Source organism: Sander lucioperca, chromosome 14, assembly GCF_008315115.2.
Source record: "Sander lucioperca isolate FBNREF2018 chromosome 14, SLUC_FBN_1.2, whole genome shotgun sequence".
Lineage (NCBI taxonomy): Eukaryota > Metazoa > Chordata > Actinopteri > Perciformes > Percidae > Sander > Sander lucioperca.
In genome coordinates this window covers 12,736,316-12,750,286 of record NC_050186.1, presented here as the reverse complement: position 1 = coordinate 12,750,286, position 13,971 = coordinate 12,736,316, and the positions used below count along the sequence as shown (strand labels likewise).

Sequence of the window (13,971 nt, the reverse complement as noted above, 5' to 3'; positions counted from 1 at the left end):
ATGCTCGCTGTGCTGAATGACTTTTGGTATAAAACCTGTGCCAAGTTTGTGTTTTGTGCTCACGTTTATTTACATGTGTTTTCCCAGGCGTCTCTCCAGTCGCCTGCATAACATCAAGAAGACAGCGTGTGGCGACGGACAGTCGCACTGTCTGCTGTGTGGAGCGTCTTTTGGACCGCAGGGGGTCACAGCTGTCCTCTGTGTGCAGTGTAATAAAGTAGGTGGATATCTGTATTCTTCAAAAAGGCCTTCAAACCATTGTTTATTCCTATCCTATAATACGACCCACAGGAGTGATTCTTAAATAAGTCACCCTAGCGGTGGCAGGAAAAACCACCTCATATCTAAACAAGAGAATGTATCGGTTCTGGTGACAAACACGTCAATAACGTTGTGAAATGATGCAGTTTGGTTAGGCTTATGCACAACTACTACTTGGTTAAGTTTAGGCACCAACACTTATTGGTTAAGTTTGGAGAAAAAAAGATTGTGGGTTGGGTTAAAAACTCAGATGCTACTTCCGGTTACACGCAGAGAGAAATTAACCTGACTCTGCCAGATGGATTTGCTCGGCATATCCATCTGGGAACTTTCCGTCGGAGAAGTTTTGGGAAGGGGCAAAAATACTGGTTAGCTGATTGGATCAACCATCTGTCTATCACCTATGTTGGTGATAGACGGACCAATCAGATCAACGATATATCAAATTCTTGCCGAAACTAGTCGGTAGAAGAGCAAAAACATCTTTTCCTCCGAGAAAAGCCTCCAGTGCCGTTGTTTGCTCTTCTTTCAATGAAGGAATACTTTCTTATTCGGATAAAACTTGCGCGATAGCTACGCTCATCTCATCCGTGGAAGCCGCCATGTTATTTAGACTGAACAGTCGCTTCTCGTTGCGTCACACCTAAACCCGCCTCAAAACCAACGCTGATTGGTTGGTCGTTTGGCGAACGGCTCCAAATTTTCTCTGTCTCAAGATGCCAGACTGATCTGCGAGTGGAAAACTGGAGCTCTCAAGATCAGGACGGTCTCACGAGGCTAGAGAGACGTAGCTCCGAAGGGATATAGCTACGGCGACGACAATTTAGGAAAAAGATTTTGGTTTGGATTAAAACACTCCCAAGGAACAAACCAAGTTTCCTGGGTGAAAGTATTAAAATGATATTATATTAGATTTTATGTAATTTTGCATAATGTCTGGCCGTAGCCGTATCCCTTCTAGCCACAACCACCTACCTCCTTACGTGGAAATTTGGCGCTCTTATGCTTCGTCACCTTCCTTCCTGCTTTGCTCCCGTCATAACTACTACAGCCACTAGAGGGCGCCGCCACTATAAACATAAATATAAGTCACAATTGATTCTTGAACAAACGATTTATGTGGGCGTTTTTGGGGGAAGGACAGTCTCGAATTCTTTCTGCTGGAACAAAAAAAGAAAAGAGACAGTTGCAGAAAGTCCCTAGAGGATGTTAGGACGTCTCAGTACTTCTGTTTACTTTCTGTTCTATGGTGTTGTGTAGATCCTGAGAGGTATATGGCGATAAGCAGCCAGTGGGCCATGTGCTAACGGCTCCTGAGATACACTCTATATCTCCTGGTCTCATGCACATTTTGCTCCTTGTTGCTCTCAATAATTATGTAGAGGTCAGTGCTATCTGAACTGTGAAAATATATGTGCTCTGTGCACCTGCCATCAAGAACTGTGTAGGATTGTTCCTCTGTGTATGCGTCTTATAATACGTTTATTTAATAAAGCACCTTTTATTACTTTTACTTAAAGGATCTGAATACTTCCATCCACGCATTGTTCTTATGTACTGTATGTGTTTGTCTTTTTGCAGCACATGTGCAGCAAATGTGGGATTTCAAGCAACAGCAGGACGAGTCCTGTGTGGCTGTGCAGAATCTGCAATGAACAGCAAGAGGTGAGAGGATGAGAAGAGATGAAGAACAGAGTGGGTTTGATAAAATCATGGGGCCAAATTATATCATTATGTTGTTCATCCGTCACCAGAACAGAAGCTTTTCTCATGATATGAACCATTTTCTAGCTTTTAGACTCGTCTTTTAGCACAGAATTGCATTTCACTGTCCAGTGACGTGGAAAATTACCTTCTATTGATAGCCCCTCAATATCCCAAGATTAGTGATGACTTATTTCAACGCCTTTTTAATTGTTAGCATTCTGATCAATATGAACCATGAAGAATAAGGTCTGCTTTCTGTTTTTCTCACTGTTGCAGTTATACAATGCTGTTTTGATGATGGCGTTGCAGTTTGTTGAGGTCTCTGCCTCGGGGAGCCCAGACTCTTTAAATAAATGCTCCCTCCTGTCAGTCACACACAGAATAACTTCTCTGTAAAGGACCGTCCACACCAAGAACAATAACTATAAGATAACTATAAATATATAATTTAAAAAATTGTTCCAACTACAGTGGATGGCGGAGTCCACACCACAACTATAACGACAACAACAGTGGAGAACGATATCGTTGGGATCACTTTCAGAGCGATTTGATGAACGATAGAAACACTGACAGCCAATCACAATCCATCTGAGTTTACAACATGACACGGTAGAGAGAGACGCTGCTGAGAGATTTGTTTCAAACAGGTGGTCAGTGGTGTGACTTTTCCCCTCGGCGGGGCTTTTTTTTTTAAGATTATTTTTTGGGCATTTTTAGGCCTTTATTCGACAGGACAGTTGAAGACATGAAAGGGGAGAGAGAGAGGGGGAATGACATGCAGCAAAGGGCCGCAAGACGGAGTCAAACCAGGGCCCACTGCGTCGAGGAGTAATCCTCTATATATGGGCGCCCGCTCTACCAACTGAGCTATCCGGGCGCCCTAAACATCAGTACTTTGAAAGTATTTATCATGTCACTGAAACCACTAAGAGTGACCTTTCTGTTTTAGATGTGATTATCATACTGTCAGTGTTTTTGTCCCGGTGCTCTGCACAGACTTGACACCGCCTGTCTGATCCCCCCGGCTCTCTGGAGCTCTGTGCGCTCGTTGTTTCCTGGAGAAGGCAGCGGTGTCGGCGTCCCAGGGACCACCGGTCTGACTTTTTTTGGTTCATAAAATGTACCCAAATTCACGTATATGTAGAATATAGCATTCCTGTAGGCCTAATCTTACGTTGCAAAGTCTGCTGTATCAGCGTGTGATGAATTATTATCAGCTGGAGCGCGCAGCGCGTGCTTAACGTAGCTGTTTGCAGAAGGTTATCGTTGAGCAGTGTGGATGCTCACATTGTTATGGTTATAGTTATCGTTCTTGGTGCGGACAGACCTTAAAGCAACACCAAAGCACTTTTCCTCTTCGGTCCCCCTACAGGTTGGAAGCGGAATTGTCCATTACTGCTGTCGTAATGTCTCATTATGTCTCATTCGAACTACAGATCCGCTACCGATCTGGCAAACTTGCATAGTGCAGTTATAGCCAATAGAGGGCCACAAAGCGAATGCAGAAGTGCCGTTCACCCTGTTACGAGTTGATGAACCACTGAAACGATTTTGGAAACATTATTTTAAGGTACAAAAGAATCTTTGGTGTTGCTTTAATGCTGCAAAATTAAATTGTATTCCTACTCTCCAATACTACGACCAGGGTTCAAAGTTAACTTTTTCATCCAACAGCCAAATGGCAAGTGAATGTTAAAATTTTACCAGCCCATTACTAAATTACCATTGTTTTTGGGCTGGTTAATGAAGCAAATATACTAGCCAATTGGATATTTTACCAGCATTTGGCTGGTAAATGATGCTAATTTTGAACCCTGACTATGACCCACAGGAGTGTTTCATAAAGTAGCGCCTCTAGCGGTGGCAGGAAATACAACCTCATATCTAAACCAGAGAATGTATAGGTTGTGGTTTTAAACACATCATTAACGTTGTGATACGGTTGCAGTTTGGTTAGGCTTAGAAACCAACAATACTGAAGCTTAGAAAAAAATCATGGTTTAGGTTAAAATCAGACGCTACTTCGCTTGCTATTAGGCACATGACGCAGAACGTGACGTAGCTCCGTTTGTTCCGTAAAGCAAAGAAACCATAGCCTGTGAAAATAGTGAACGTAGCATCCGTGACGTCACCCATTGGTTTCTGGACTTGTATTGAAGCCTGGAGTGTCGGTACACGATCCGTTCTGCCTGCACGATCCGTTCTGCACATGCGCAAAATGTTCGCGCATGCGCGGTTGTACGAGGATTTACGACACTGCACGATCTGTTCCACGCTTCCGGTTGACAGCCAAGCTAACGTTAGTTTAGCTAACAGCTAATTCGGCTAACCGCTAGCTGATTGTAGCGGTCTGCCGTTAGCCTCCACAGGCAAGCTAACGTTAGTTTAGCTAACAGCTAATTCGGCTAACTGCTAGCTGAGACAGCATGTAATAACTTTAAAAGACCCTCAAAATAAAACTTGAAAATAAACGTTGACATATATAACAAACACCTAACATATATAACAGCTGTTACGTCAGTTCAACTTTACTTGTGCTCATTTAAAATACAATCACTCAATACTTGTCTTTATTGTTATTACTGTGAAGTCTTAATTTAGCTGTAGCCTACTTTTCCCATTACGTTTGAGTTAACGTTATTTTAGACTGAATCTAGCTGTCAGCTAGCGGTTAGCCGAATTAGCTGTTAGCTAAACTAACGTTAGCTTCCCGGTGGAGGCTAGCCATAGGCTAGCGTGGAACAGATCGTGCAGGTCGTATCCTCAGTAAAACAGTATTATCTTGCGCATGTGCAGAACGGATCGTGCAGGCAGAACGGATCGTGTACCGACATGGAGTTTGGCGATACGTGTGTCGCCATCTTGTTTTTTTTCACCAGTTGTGAGGCTTTTTGAGGAGAGATGGAGCTGGGGAGGATGACGTGTCTAAGCCAGTGTTGTTTATGGTTGCAATAGCCCTGCGCTAAGCTAAACGCTAAGGAGGGAAAGTTGTTTTTCAACCCTTCTGAAGCGAGTCATCCAGCGGAGACAGTGCCATGGTTAGCATTGCTAATACCTCTTTATCACACCACTGACCAGGGTTGGGCTAGGGTTGTCTGACCTGTGTTCAACTCTTTTGGAAATTATGACCTGGGTCACAACCCGGGAGCGATGCATGACAATTACCTGACGTGCTGGAAATGGGCGTGGTGGCTACACGTCATATTCAGTGGACAACTAACGTTGTCGCACACTTCCTGCGCAGAGCATACACTTCCTGCACAGAGCCAGCAGAACAGTTGAATGTGGATAGTGCAATTTTTTTTAAAACAGCACAAAGAGGAGGACAAGAGTAAAAGCTAATATGGACACCATCGATCCGGCAAACATTCTTCCAATGTTGTATGTCGCTGTCCTCGCACAGTCCTCAGTTCACAGTCTAATGAAGTTGCTAATGGAGATGGTAAAAGTTCAAGCTGTGCTTAGAGCGAGACAAACAACATCCGTGGCTGAAACTAACGGACGTCGTTGAGTACCTCAGAATAAAAGCTTTATATTGTCTTCGATAGCTGGCCTGGCGTTATCTCCCTTGGTAGCCTCTGTCCTGATTGACAGGTTGGCATGTAGCCACGCCCCTAAAGCATCCCCTGCTTTATCGTCTATTTTAAAATAAATGGGACCATAATTTACTAAATTAACATCATGTGTATTGAGGAAGACTTGAACTTAGCGATTGAGACTGTAAACTCATTATGAAAATGTTTACTGAGGTAATAAATCAAGTGAGAAGTAGGGTCATTTTCTCATTGACTTTTATAGACACATTTCTTTTTGGAGCCAGTGGAGTCGCCCGCTGCTGGAAATTAGATAAAATGCAGGTTTAAGGAGCTTCAGCATTGGCTGCACTTTTCAAACCCGGAAGCTTCGTCCATTATTTGTCGTACACCCAATCTCAACATCTCAACTTTCACTTAAACTTTAAAACCTGTGGATGTGATGAGACTACATAACTGTCCGTATTTTTTATTGTCTATGGGCCAGTCCTCTGTGTTTGTAGAACTAGGACTAAATGTATCTGAATTGTTCCTGCAGGTGCAGAAGCGTTCAGGAGCTTGGTTCTTCAAGGGAAGAGTCCAGCAGGGTCTGCCTGCCCCCCTCCCTCTGTCCAGATCTCAACAGTCCAGCACCGTGAACAGGTCTGGTCCAGGAGGATCACAGGAACCTACAACACATCATCAGGAATATGGTATTTTATACAAACAGAGTGTGTATGCATTAGGCCTATATACTGTAGAATAATATTATGTATATATATATATATATATATGTATGGTTGTGAAGAAATGCAAACAACCCAGAGCATTTTTTTTTCTCCTATCCCAGAATGCATCTATGATGTAGCCAGACTTTACTCCACAAAGCGCTGTGGAGATAGAGCTTGAAATGTGAGACTACAGTAGCACCAACAGTATCGGTTTTGGTGACAGTGATATTCTTATGTCCTCTCCACAGAGCAGCAGCAGTCCTGTGGATCAGAACAATGGGGGCAGACAGCAACAACAGCAACAACAACAGCTGACAGCTATAATGAGAGTCAGTCCTGTCCAGCAGCTGTAATGAAGACTGAGAGACACGTGTTAGCCTCCAAACCTCCTCGAGCAAACGCACAGCAGGTCACCCCCACCTCAGGTAAAGCAGCGCTGCTCCTTCTAAGAATAAGCCCCACGCAACAGGGCCGCTTTCAACAGTTTGACATTGATAACTACGTATAAAAAGATGTTTCGGACTGTATTAATTGCTGATTGTAATGTCGGTAGCTCCTGCTGCAGATGTGAAAGAGACCGTGTCCCCTCCAGCTGTGGAGGAAAAAAGACAACCTGTTGTCTCAAGCTCCATTTCATCACATGTTCCTGCAGCCAGGATTAATCCACCCGTCAACAACACCGCCCCCGCACGACCCCCACCTGATCGAACAGAGGACGAGGACAACGACTATGACTCAGACGACGCCAGTAAGACTGATTTTATGTCAGGATTTTTGCAGGCTTGGACCCAAAAATGCTGACGAGGAGGCAACATAAGGTTTTGTTAGTTTATTAAATCAAACTGGTTACAACAAAAAGTGTCCTGAAGCAAGCAGGTAGAAAACAAAAAAAAAGGTAGAAAAAAAAAAACACTCAGGAAACAGAAGATTAGGAATAACCAAAAACACTAGGAGGAATAAAACTTCACAGGTAGAGAATCGCGTATAGTCTCACGTAAAGACTCGCGTTACAACAACGATCGGACATCAGAAAAAGAAAGCACAGAGACTAAACACACACAGTAACGAGGGTAGTAACGAGGGACAGGTGACAAGAGGGCTGATGAACATGTGAGACAACACATTCTCACTCCCATCTCGTAAAATAAGGACGCTTGGTCAGGTGCCTTTGTCGTTGTTATTGACGCTAAAAGTCTCCTTTAGCGTCATATAACGCGCTTTAACTAAACGTGCTTGGTCGGGACTCTTGGCGTCCCTTTTTACGCAGCTATGTTAAGGAAAAGGTCTGTGACACGCGGGAACGGGACGGTTGAGTTTAGGAAAAGTGGGTGGGCTTACGCTTCCGTGACACGCGGGAATAACGGGACAGTTAAAGAAGAAAGCGACTTTAGGAAACACACGGGACACGAACCCTGGTCTCCTGGGTGAAAGTCCTGTGTTTGACCCATCCGCTACCCCAACCAACCTCCTAACGCAGAATTTCGTCCTTACATACTACTCGCTAAACCCCGTGTATCTGCTGCTCTCCCCGGTACGTTATACAAAGACGCTGAAGGGCGTTTTTTTCGTCACTTCAGACGCTGACAGCCACTGTCCAAACGTCCGTATTTTAGAGTTCGGAGTGAGAACGGGTTGGGTGAGACACATCAGGGCAGGGCAGACAATCACAGAGGCGGGAAAACACAAGACAGGAAATAAAACAAGACATGACACAGGAGAAACAGACAGCAAAGTAAAACAGGATGTAAACAAAACACAAAACGAACACGGGTAAAACATAATCATGAACAAATAACAGGGAAACAGTAACACACAGGGAATAAATAGACAAAAGTAAAAGAGAAAAAAACACAACTGAAAACCACAATCATGACATTTTACATCTTAACATAAAGCTCTACTTTATAGAACGTAGCGTCTTCACATTCTACATGTTTCATTTTTTACTCATTTTTTATCTCTGTGAATAATATAAGTTGTGCCCACAGCTGTGAGAGAAATTCCCAGTGGAGCGATGAAGAGTAACAAATCAATGTTTATCTGCTTTACAGGGAAATTGGTTTCTCTAACAGTTCAGATGGAGTTTTCCTCTTAGGTGTCTGACGTGTTCCTGTGTTTTTATAATTTTGCAGCCACTCTGGGATCTCTGGAGTTCAGTCTGCTTTACGAACAGGAGACTCACGCCCTTTACTGCTGTATCGTTAAAGCCAAGGTAAACACACACACACACACACACACACACACACACACAATGAGAAAATACAACATGAGAAAAGACAGGACGAGACAAGACAGGACAACACTGACAGAATGAGACAAGACGGGACGGGACCAGACAAGAAGGGATGAGATAAGACAATTAAAGACAAGATGGGACAAAATGAGACAAGACCAAATGGAATAACACATGAAAGGACAAACTAAGATGGGGCCCGACCAGACAAGATGAGACCGAGCAGACGAGATGGGAGAAGATGGGAAGGTTAAGACGAGACAAGAAAAGATGAGTCAAAAACGAAAGCAATAAGACGAGAAAAAATCATAAAAAATGCGACAAGAAAAGATAGGACACCACAAGACGAGAAAAGAAAAGATGAGACCAAACAAAATGAGGCTCATCCAATAAGTGTAAACTAGATTTGTAGAAACGTTTGGATTCAATGACACCAACAATAAACTATGTGGAATATATTAGACAATATTAACATTTAATGTGTGCAACTCACACTGATTGTCACCATTATCTTTCTTTGTGTCTCTCAGGGTTTAAAGCCGATGGACTCAAACGGACTCGCTGACCCGTATGTGAAGCTGCACCTCTTACCTGGAGCCAGTAAGGTACAGACACAGTATTAGCTTCTAACTTCAAGGTGTTTACACTGTTGTCATAATCAGTTTTTTTTAAATTTGTCATTATTTTGTTCTCAGTCCAACAAGCTTCGCACCAAGACACTAAAAACCACTCTGAATCCTGTGTGGAATGAGACTCTGGTCTACCACGGTATCACTGATGACGAAATGTCACGCAAAACTCTCCGGTAAGAACAACCAACCTTTCCTCCAGTGGTGGAAGAAGTATTCAGATCCTTTACTCAAGTAAAAGTCCTGCATTCAAAACCTTACTTAAGTCAAAGTATGTATCTGCAAAATGTACTTAAAGTACTCATTGTTTTTTTTAAAGATTATTTTTATGGGCATTTCCACCTTTAGTGATAGGACAGCTCACTCAGACATGAAAGGGGAGAGAGAGGGGGAAGACGTGCAGGAAACCGTCACAGGTCGGACTCAAACCCTGGACCTTCTGCGTCGTGGAATAAACCTCTACATTATGTGTGTGCCTGCTCTACCAACTGAGCTAACCGGCCACAAAAGTACTCATTGTTGCAGTAAAATGTTCTCTGTCAGTGTTTTCCTCTTCTATCTGAAGTTTCTGGATTAATATTCCCGCTGCATTAATGTTTATGTTGCATTTTACTGCTGTATATGTTTAACTCCTTTATATACTGTTGGGTACCTCAAATGCGTACTTGTGTGCCACTGCCTCCTACTGTATATTGTACTAATTACAAAAGAGTTTCATGAGACACACTGTCTGTCTTCAGGCTTTCGGTGAGTGACGAGGACAAGTTCGGACACAATGAATTCATCGGAGAGACGCGCGTTGCTCTGAAGAAACTGAAGTTTGATCAGAAGAAGAACTTCAATGTTTGCTTAGAACGAGTGATCCCGGTGAGTCTGAGACCAACACTAGTCATGTTTCCATCTAACTGTAAAGTGAATTTTAAGCAAACTTTTAAAATGTTGCAAAAAAGAGAGAAAAAAAGAAAATGCGAATTAGAAGCGTTTCCATCAACTGGTTTAGAGCGAATAAACTAGACTACGCAAAGCGTAGTTTCGTCACAAGTTGACGTTACGCATGGTTGTAGATTGCAAACCGGCGTGCTGAATCAAAGAGTTTAGAAGTGAAGTTCTTATGGAGAGAGGTAGCATCGTACAAGTCGGCCGCCTGTGCAGAATACAGGGTTGTGACAGGGACATTTGGTGTCAGCGAGGCAACCGTTCACCGCTGTGTACGCGGTGTGCTGGGCCGTACCATTCAAGCTGTTGAACCAATTCGTCAATATACCCGACGTGGCTGAGGCCCAGGCTACAGCGCCGCAACTCCACTACGCACCTTGTGCCACGAGTGTACGCTGCACTGGATGGGACACATTTCCCGATCCTTCCCCTATCCGATCGATACCGGGACTATAGTCATGTGACTTACATGTTCGCAACGTCACAACTTATTCGGCAAAGCTGTTGCCATGTCACATTTTGCGCATTAACTCTTTTTCGAAAAAGGCAAAAACCACCTCAAGCAAGCGGAAAACGTTTTTGCGAATTTGAGGAAGTTTTTTCGAATTTTGCCGTTTCCATCAACATTTTCTAATGCGATACTTCAAAATGTGCATAAAAATACGTTGATGGAAACCCCACTACTGACATCTCATATTGTTAAAAAATGTACTATAAAATATAAAAAAGTACAGCATCAGTTAAAGGGTCAGTTCATCCTGAAATTGTATTTGATCTTAAATAACAAAAATTATTTAAAGAATAGTGACACAAGTGAAATCAAAAGTTTATTACGCCCTAGGACTTTTACACATTTATATTGATTCATTATTACATCCCTACGTTATACATTGACTTTTCATTTGCTTTGAAATGTAACACTTTAGCTTTTGTGTGTACAGAAAGTGATGATAACTGGGTTTACAGGTGAAGAAAGCTGTGGGAGGACCGGCCCGTGGCATGGCTCTCTACGAGGATGATGTAAGACCCTCACGTGGATCTTGTACCACTGTGCATTGGATGGTGTTGGACTTCTTTGCTGAATTTAAGGACGCCAGATTAGTTTGTGTCCTTTTGGTGCATCCCTACATTGTTGTCCAACCCCTATTTAAAAACATCATTGAGCCACACTGTTGCACTAGGTGACATTTTCCTTCATCGGGATCCACCTACTGTAGTTTATTTTGACTCAATCCCCCACACACACACCGTGTTACTGCAACAAATACTCACTAGAGCACCAAATATGGATTAAACTGCTGCTGAAAAATAGTCCCAAACAAATGCACTATGTCCTACTGTTGGTTTGATGACAATTACAATAACCAGCTGTTTTAGGAAATCACTGAGACTTGAAATTGATCTATTATATATTCATGAGTCATTTAAAAACAATTTATATCTTCAGTAGAACCACAGACATGAAGCAAGAAAGTATTTAGAGTCTATTTGCTAATGTAATGTACAGCATGTTAATGTAAATGGAGCTAAGCCTATTGCATAATGATATACAGTATATATACCATTTTGTAGCACGTACATTATCCTCCATTAGAAGATATTATGATAATCACTGTGTAATCCCTCCAGATATGTTCAGAGGGTAAAGGAGCATTTAGATCAGTGAAATTAAATACTATTACTTTGTATGCATGTGTGGTATCTGTTATGTGTATATATGTGTGTGTGTGTGTGTGTGTGTGTGTGTGTGTGTGTGTGTGTGTGTGTGTGTGTGTGTGTGTGTGTGTGTGTGCAGCTGAATGAAGGTGAGGATTCAGAGGAGAGGGGTCGTATCCTGGTGTCACTGACGTACAACAGCCAGCAGGGTCGTCTGATGGTGGGCGTGGTCCGCTGTGCCCATCTGGCTGCCATGGACTCCAACGGATACTCCGACCCATTCGTTAAAATGTATGTGCTCCATTCAGTTGAATCCTCTAGCTCAGAGATCTTCAACAGGGGGTCCGGGACCCCTAGAGGGTCCTCAGAGTTGCTGTATGGGGTCCGCCAAATTATTGCTCAGTGGTTTAAAAAAAAATTAAAATGTACATTAAAATATACATTAAGATGAATTCAACATATTATTAGTAATGATTTTTTTCAATGTACACAACAATGATCATAGGTGTGGAATTACTGGCCTACAGCTAAGCTAGCCATAAGGTAGCCATACACAGATACAGTTAAGCTTAAGGATTTACTGTGCCACATTTTAACATTAAAACATTATGTATAACTATATGAATATGCAGGGGCGTAGCACAAAATTCTGGGCCCTGTAGAAAGGCATTCTCTATGGGCCCCTCCCTGCATCCACAGCTATTCATTCTAGCATCTTTTTGGGCCCTTCTCACATAAGGGCCCTGGGTACTCAGTCCCATTTTCACCCCCAGTCTGACACCCCTGTGAATATGTCAACAATTTTTATTTTAAAAGCTTAGTATTGTATGCACAATAAAAAGGTTTGTATAAAGGTTTTAGGCTGCTCTACACGTTGTTGTAGGCCCAGTATATATATATATATATATATATATATATATATATATATATATATGTGTGTGTGTTTAGACTAAAGTTTTTACATGTGTTTGATTATAATGTGTTTAATAATATAACAGTTATTTTTCTTTTGTGCTGTAGATGTCTGAAGCCCGATATGGGGAAGAAAGCCAAAAACAAGACACAGATAAAAAAGAAGACCCTCAATCCAGAATTTAACGAGGTCAGTTATTACTAAACTGTTGCTTTTTATTTGCACATACTGAACATTACAGTGTTCTGCTCACTCAGATCTCAGCCATAGATTTTGTAATAACATTTTTATGTTTCATAACTGTGTTTCAGGAGTTCGGTTACGAAATAAAACATGGTGAACTAGCCAAGAAAACCCTCGACATCTCAGTCTGGGACTATGACATGGGAAAATCCAATGATTTCATTGGTAAGTGTGGCTATTGTCTTGCAATTGTATTTCTTCATTAATACACCACTTGTCTGTCCACCACTTCAGTCCAGACTGAAATATCTCAACAACTTTGGATGGATTGCCATGCAATTTGGAACAAGGTTTCAAGGATCATAGTGGCCAGAGGATAAATTCTAATAATTTTGGCGATCCTCTGAGTTTTCTTCTAACGCCACCATGAAGTTGACATTTGTGGTTTTGAGTGAAACGTGTTGACCAGTATTGGATGGATTGCTATGAAATTTGAAACATCCAAGCCTTCCTAAAATTAAATTAGGAAATGTAATAACTTGATCCCTTTTCATCTTTTGCCACCATAGTTAATAATTTATTTATTACTTTGGTTTAATTATGACTAAATACTTGAATGACATTCCCATCAGCCTCAGCTGGAGTGCAAATTAGCAAACGTTAGCATGCTAACACACTTAAAGGGGTGATATAATGATTTTTTAGGGTATTTCACACGGTTCCTTAACGTCTCCTTATAGGGTATGTAACATTGATTGGGCTGAAAATTGCCCAGTTGCTATTTTATGGGCCCTTATGCATCCCTGTGTTTTGGCCCTATTTGGAACGAGAGCTTTTCTTCCAAATATGGTATGCTCATGAATATTTAGATGAGCTGCGCGCTGATTGGTTGAGGAACCACATACACATACATTGGAGACAAGACAGTAGGTCTCATATTTCAGACACTGCAATGTTTCGTTACTAAATTCACTTCTGAGACTTTTTTATGTGAGAAATCAACTATAAAAGCTCAAATATGGGCCGTTTTACAAAAATTGATGGCTAATTGCAAATTTGGTAAGACGTGTCGGACTTCAGGAGGTCCACACAGTCTGATGAGACAGCGGCAACCCCGCTGCGCTCCATACCCAGGAGAAGGTCACCTTTTCTGGGTTATTGGACAACTGGGGCTCCGCGGAGCTGGCCGGCTGCCGGCATAACTATA

At 42.1% G+C, this 13,971-nt stretch overlaps 1 protein-coding gene across 2 annotated transcripts in view; it reads left to right on the top strand.

Moving 5' to 3' along the window:
• Positions 1 to 13,971, top strand: part of rph3aa (rabphilin 3A homolog (mouse), a) — a 34,890-nt gene that overhangs the window by 17,653 nt on the left and 3,266 nt on the right. Inside the window, exons 3-15 of one of the 2 annotated variants that reach the window (XM_031301311.2) lie at positions 88 to 217; positions 1,843 to 1,926; positions 6,043 to 6,196; positions 6,463 to 6,639; positions 6,780 to 6,962; positions 8,347 to 8,426; positions 8,978 to 9,052; positions 9,143 to 9,252; positions 9,817 to 9,943; positions 10,979 to 11,032; positions 11,808 to 11,959; positions 12,689 to 12,770; positions 12,893 to 12,989. In XM_031301311.2, coding sequence (XP_031157171.1) covers positions 88 to 217; positions 1,843 to 1,926; positions 6,043 to 6,196; positions 6,463 to 6,639; positions 6,780 to 6,962; positions 8,347 to 8,426; positions 8,978 to 9,052; positions 9,143 to 9,252; positions 9,817 to 9,943; positions 10,979 to 11,032; positions 11,808 to 11,959; positions 12,689 to 12,770; positions 12,893 to 12,989 — 1,505 coding nt within the window. Of the gene's footprint in view, positions 1 to 87; positions 218 to 1,842; positions 1,927 to 6,042; positions 6,197 to 6,462; positions 6,640 to 6,767; positions 6,963 to 8,346; positions 8,427 to 8,977; positions 9,053 to 9,142; positions 9,253 to 9,816; positions 9,944 to 10,978; positions 11,033 to 11,807; positions 11,960 to 12,688; positions 12,771 to 12,892; positions 12,990 to 13,971 lie in introns of both variants that reach the window. The other variant, XM_031301310.2, reaches the window with a different exon arrangement.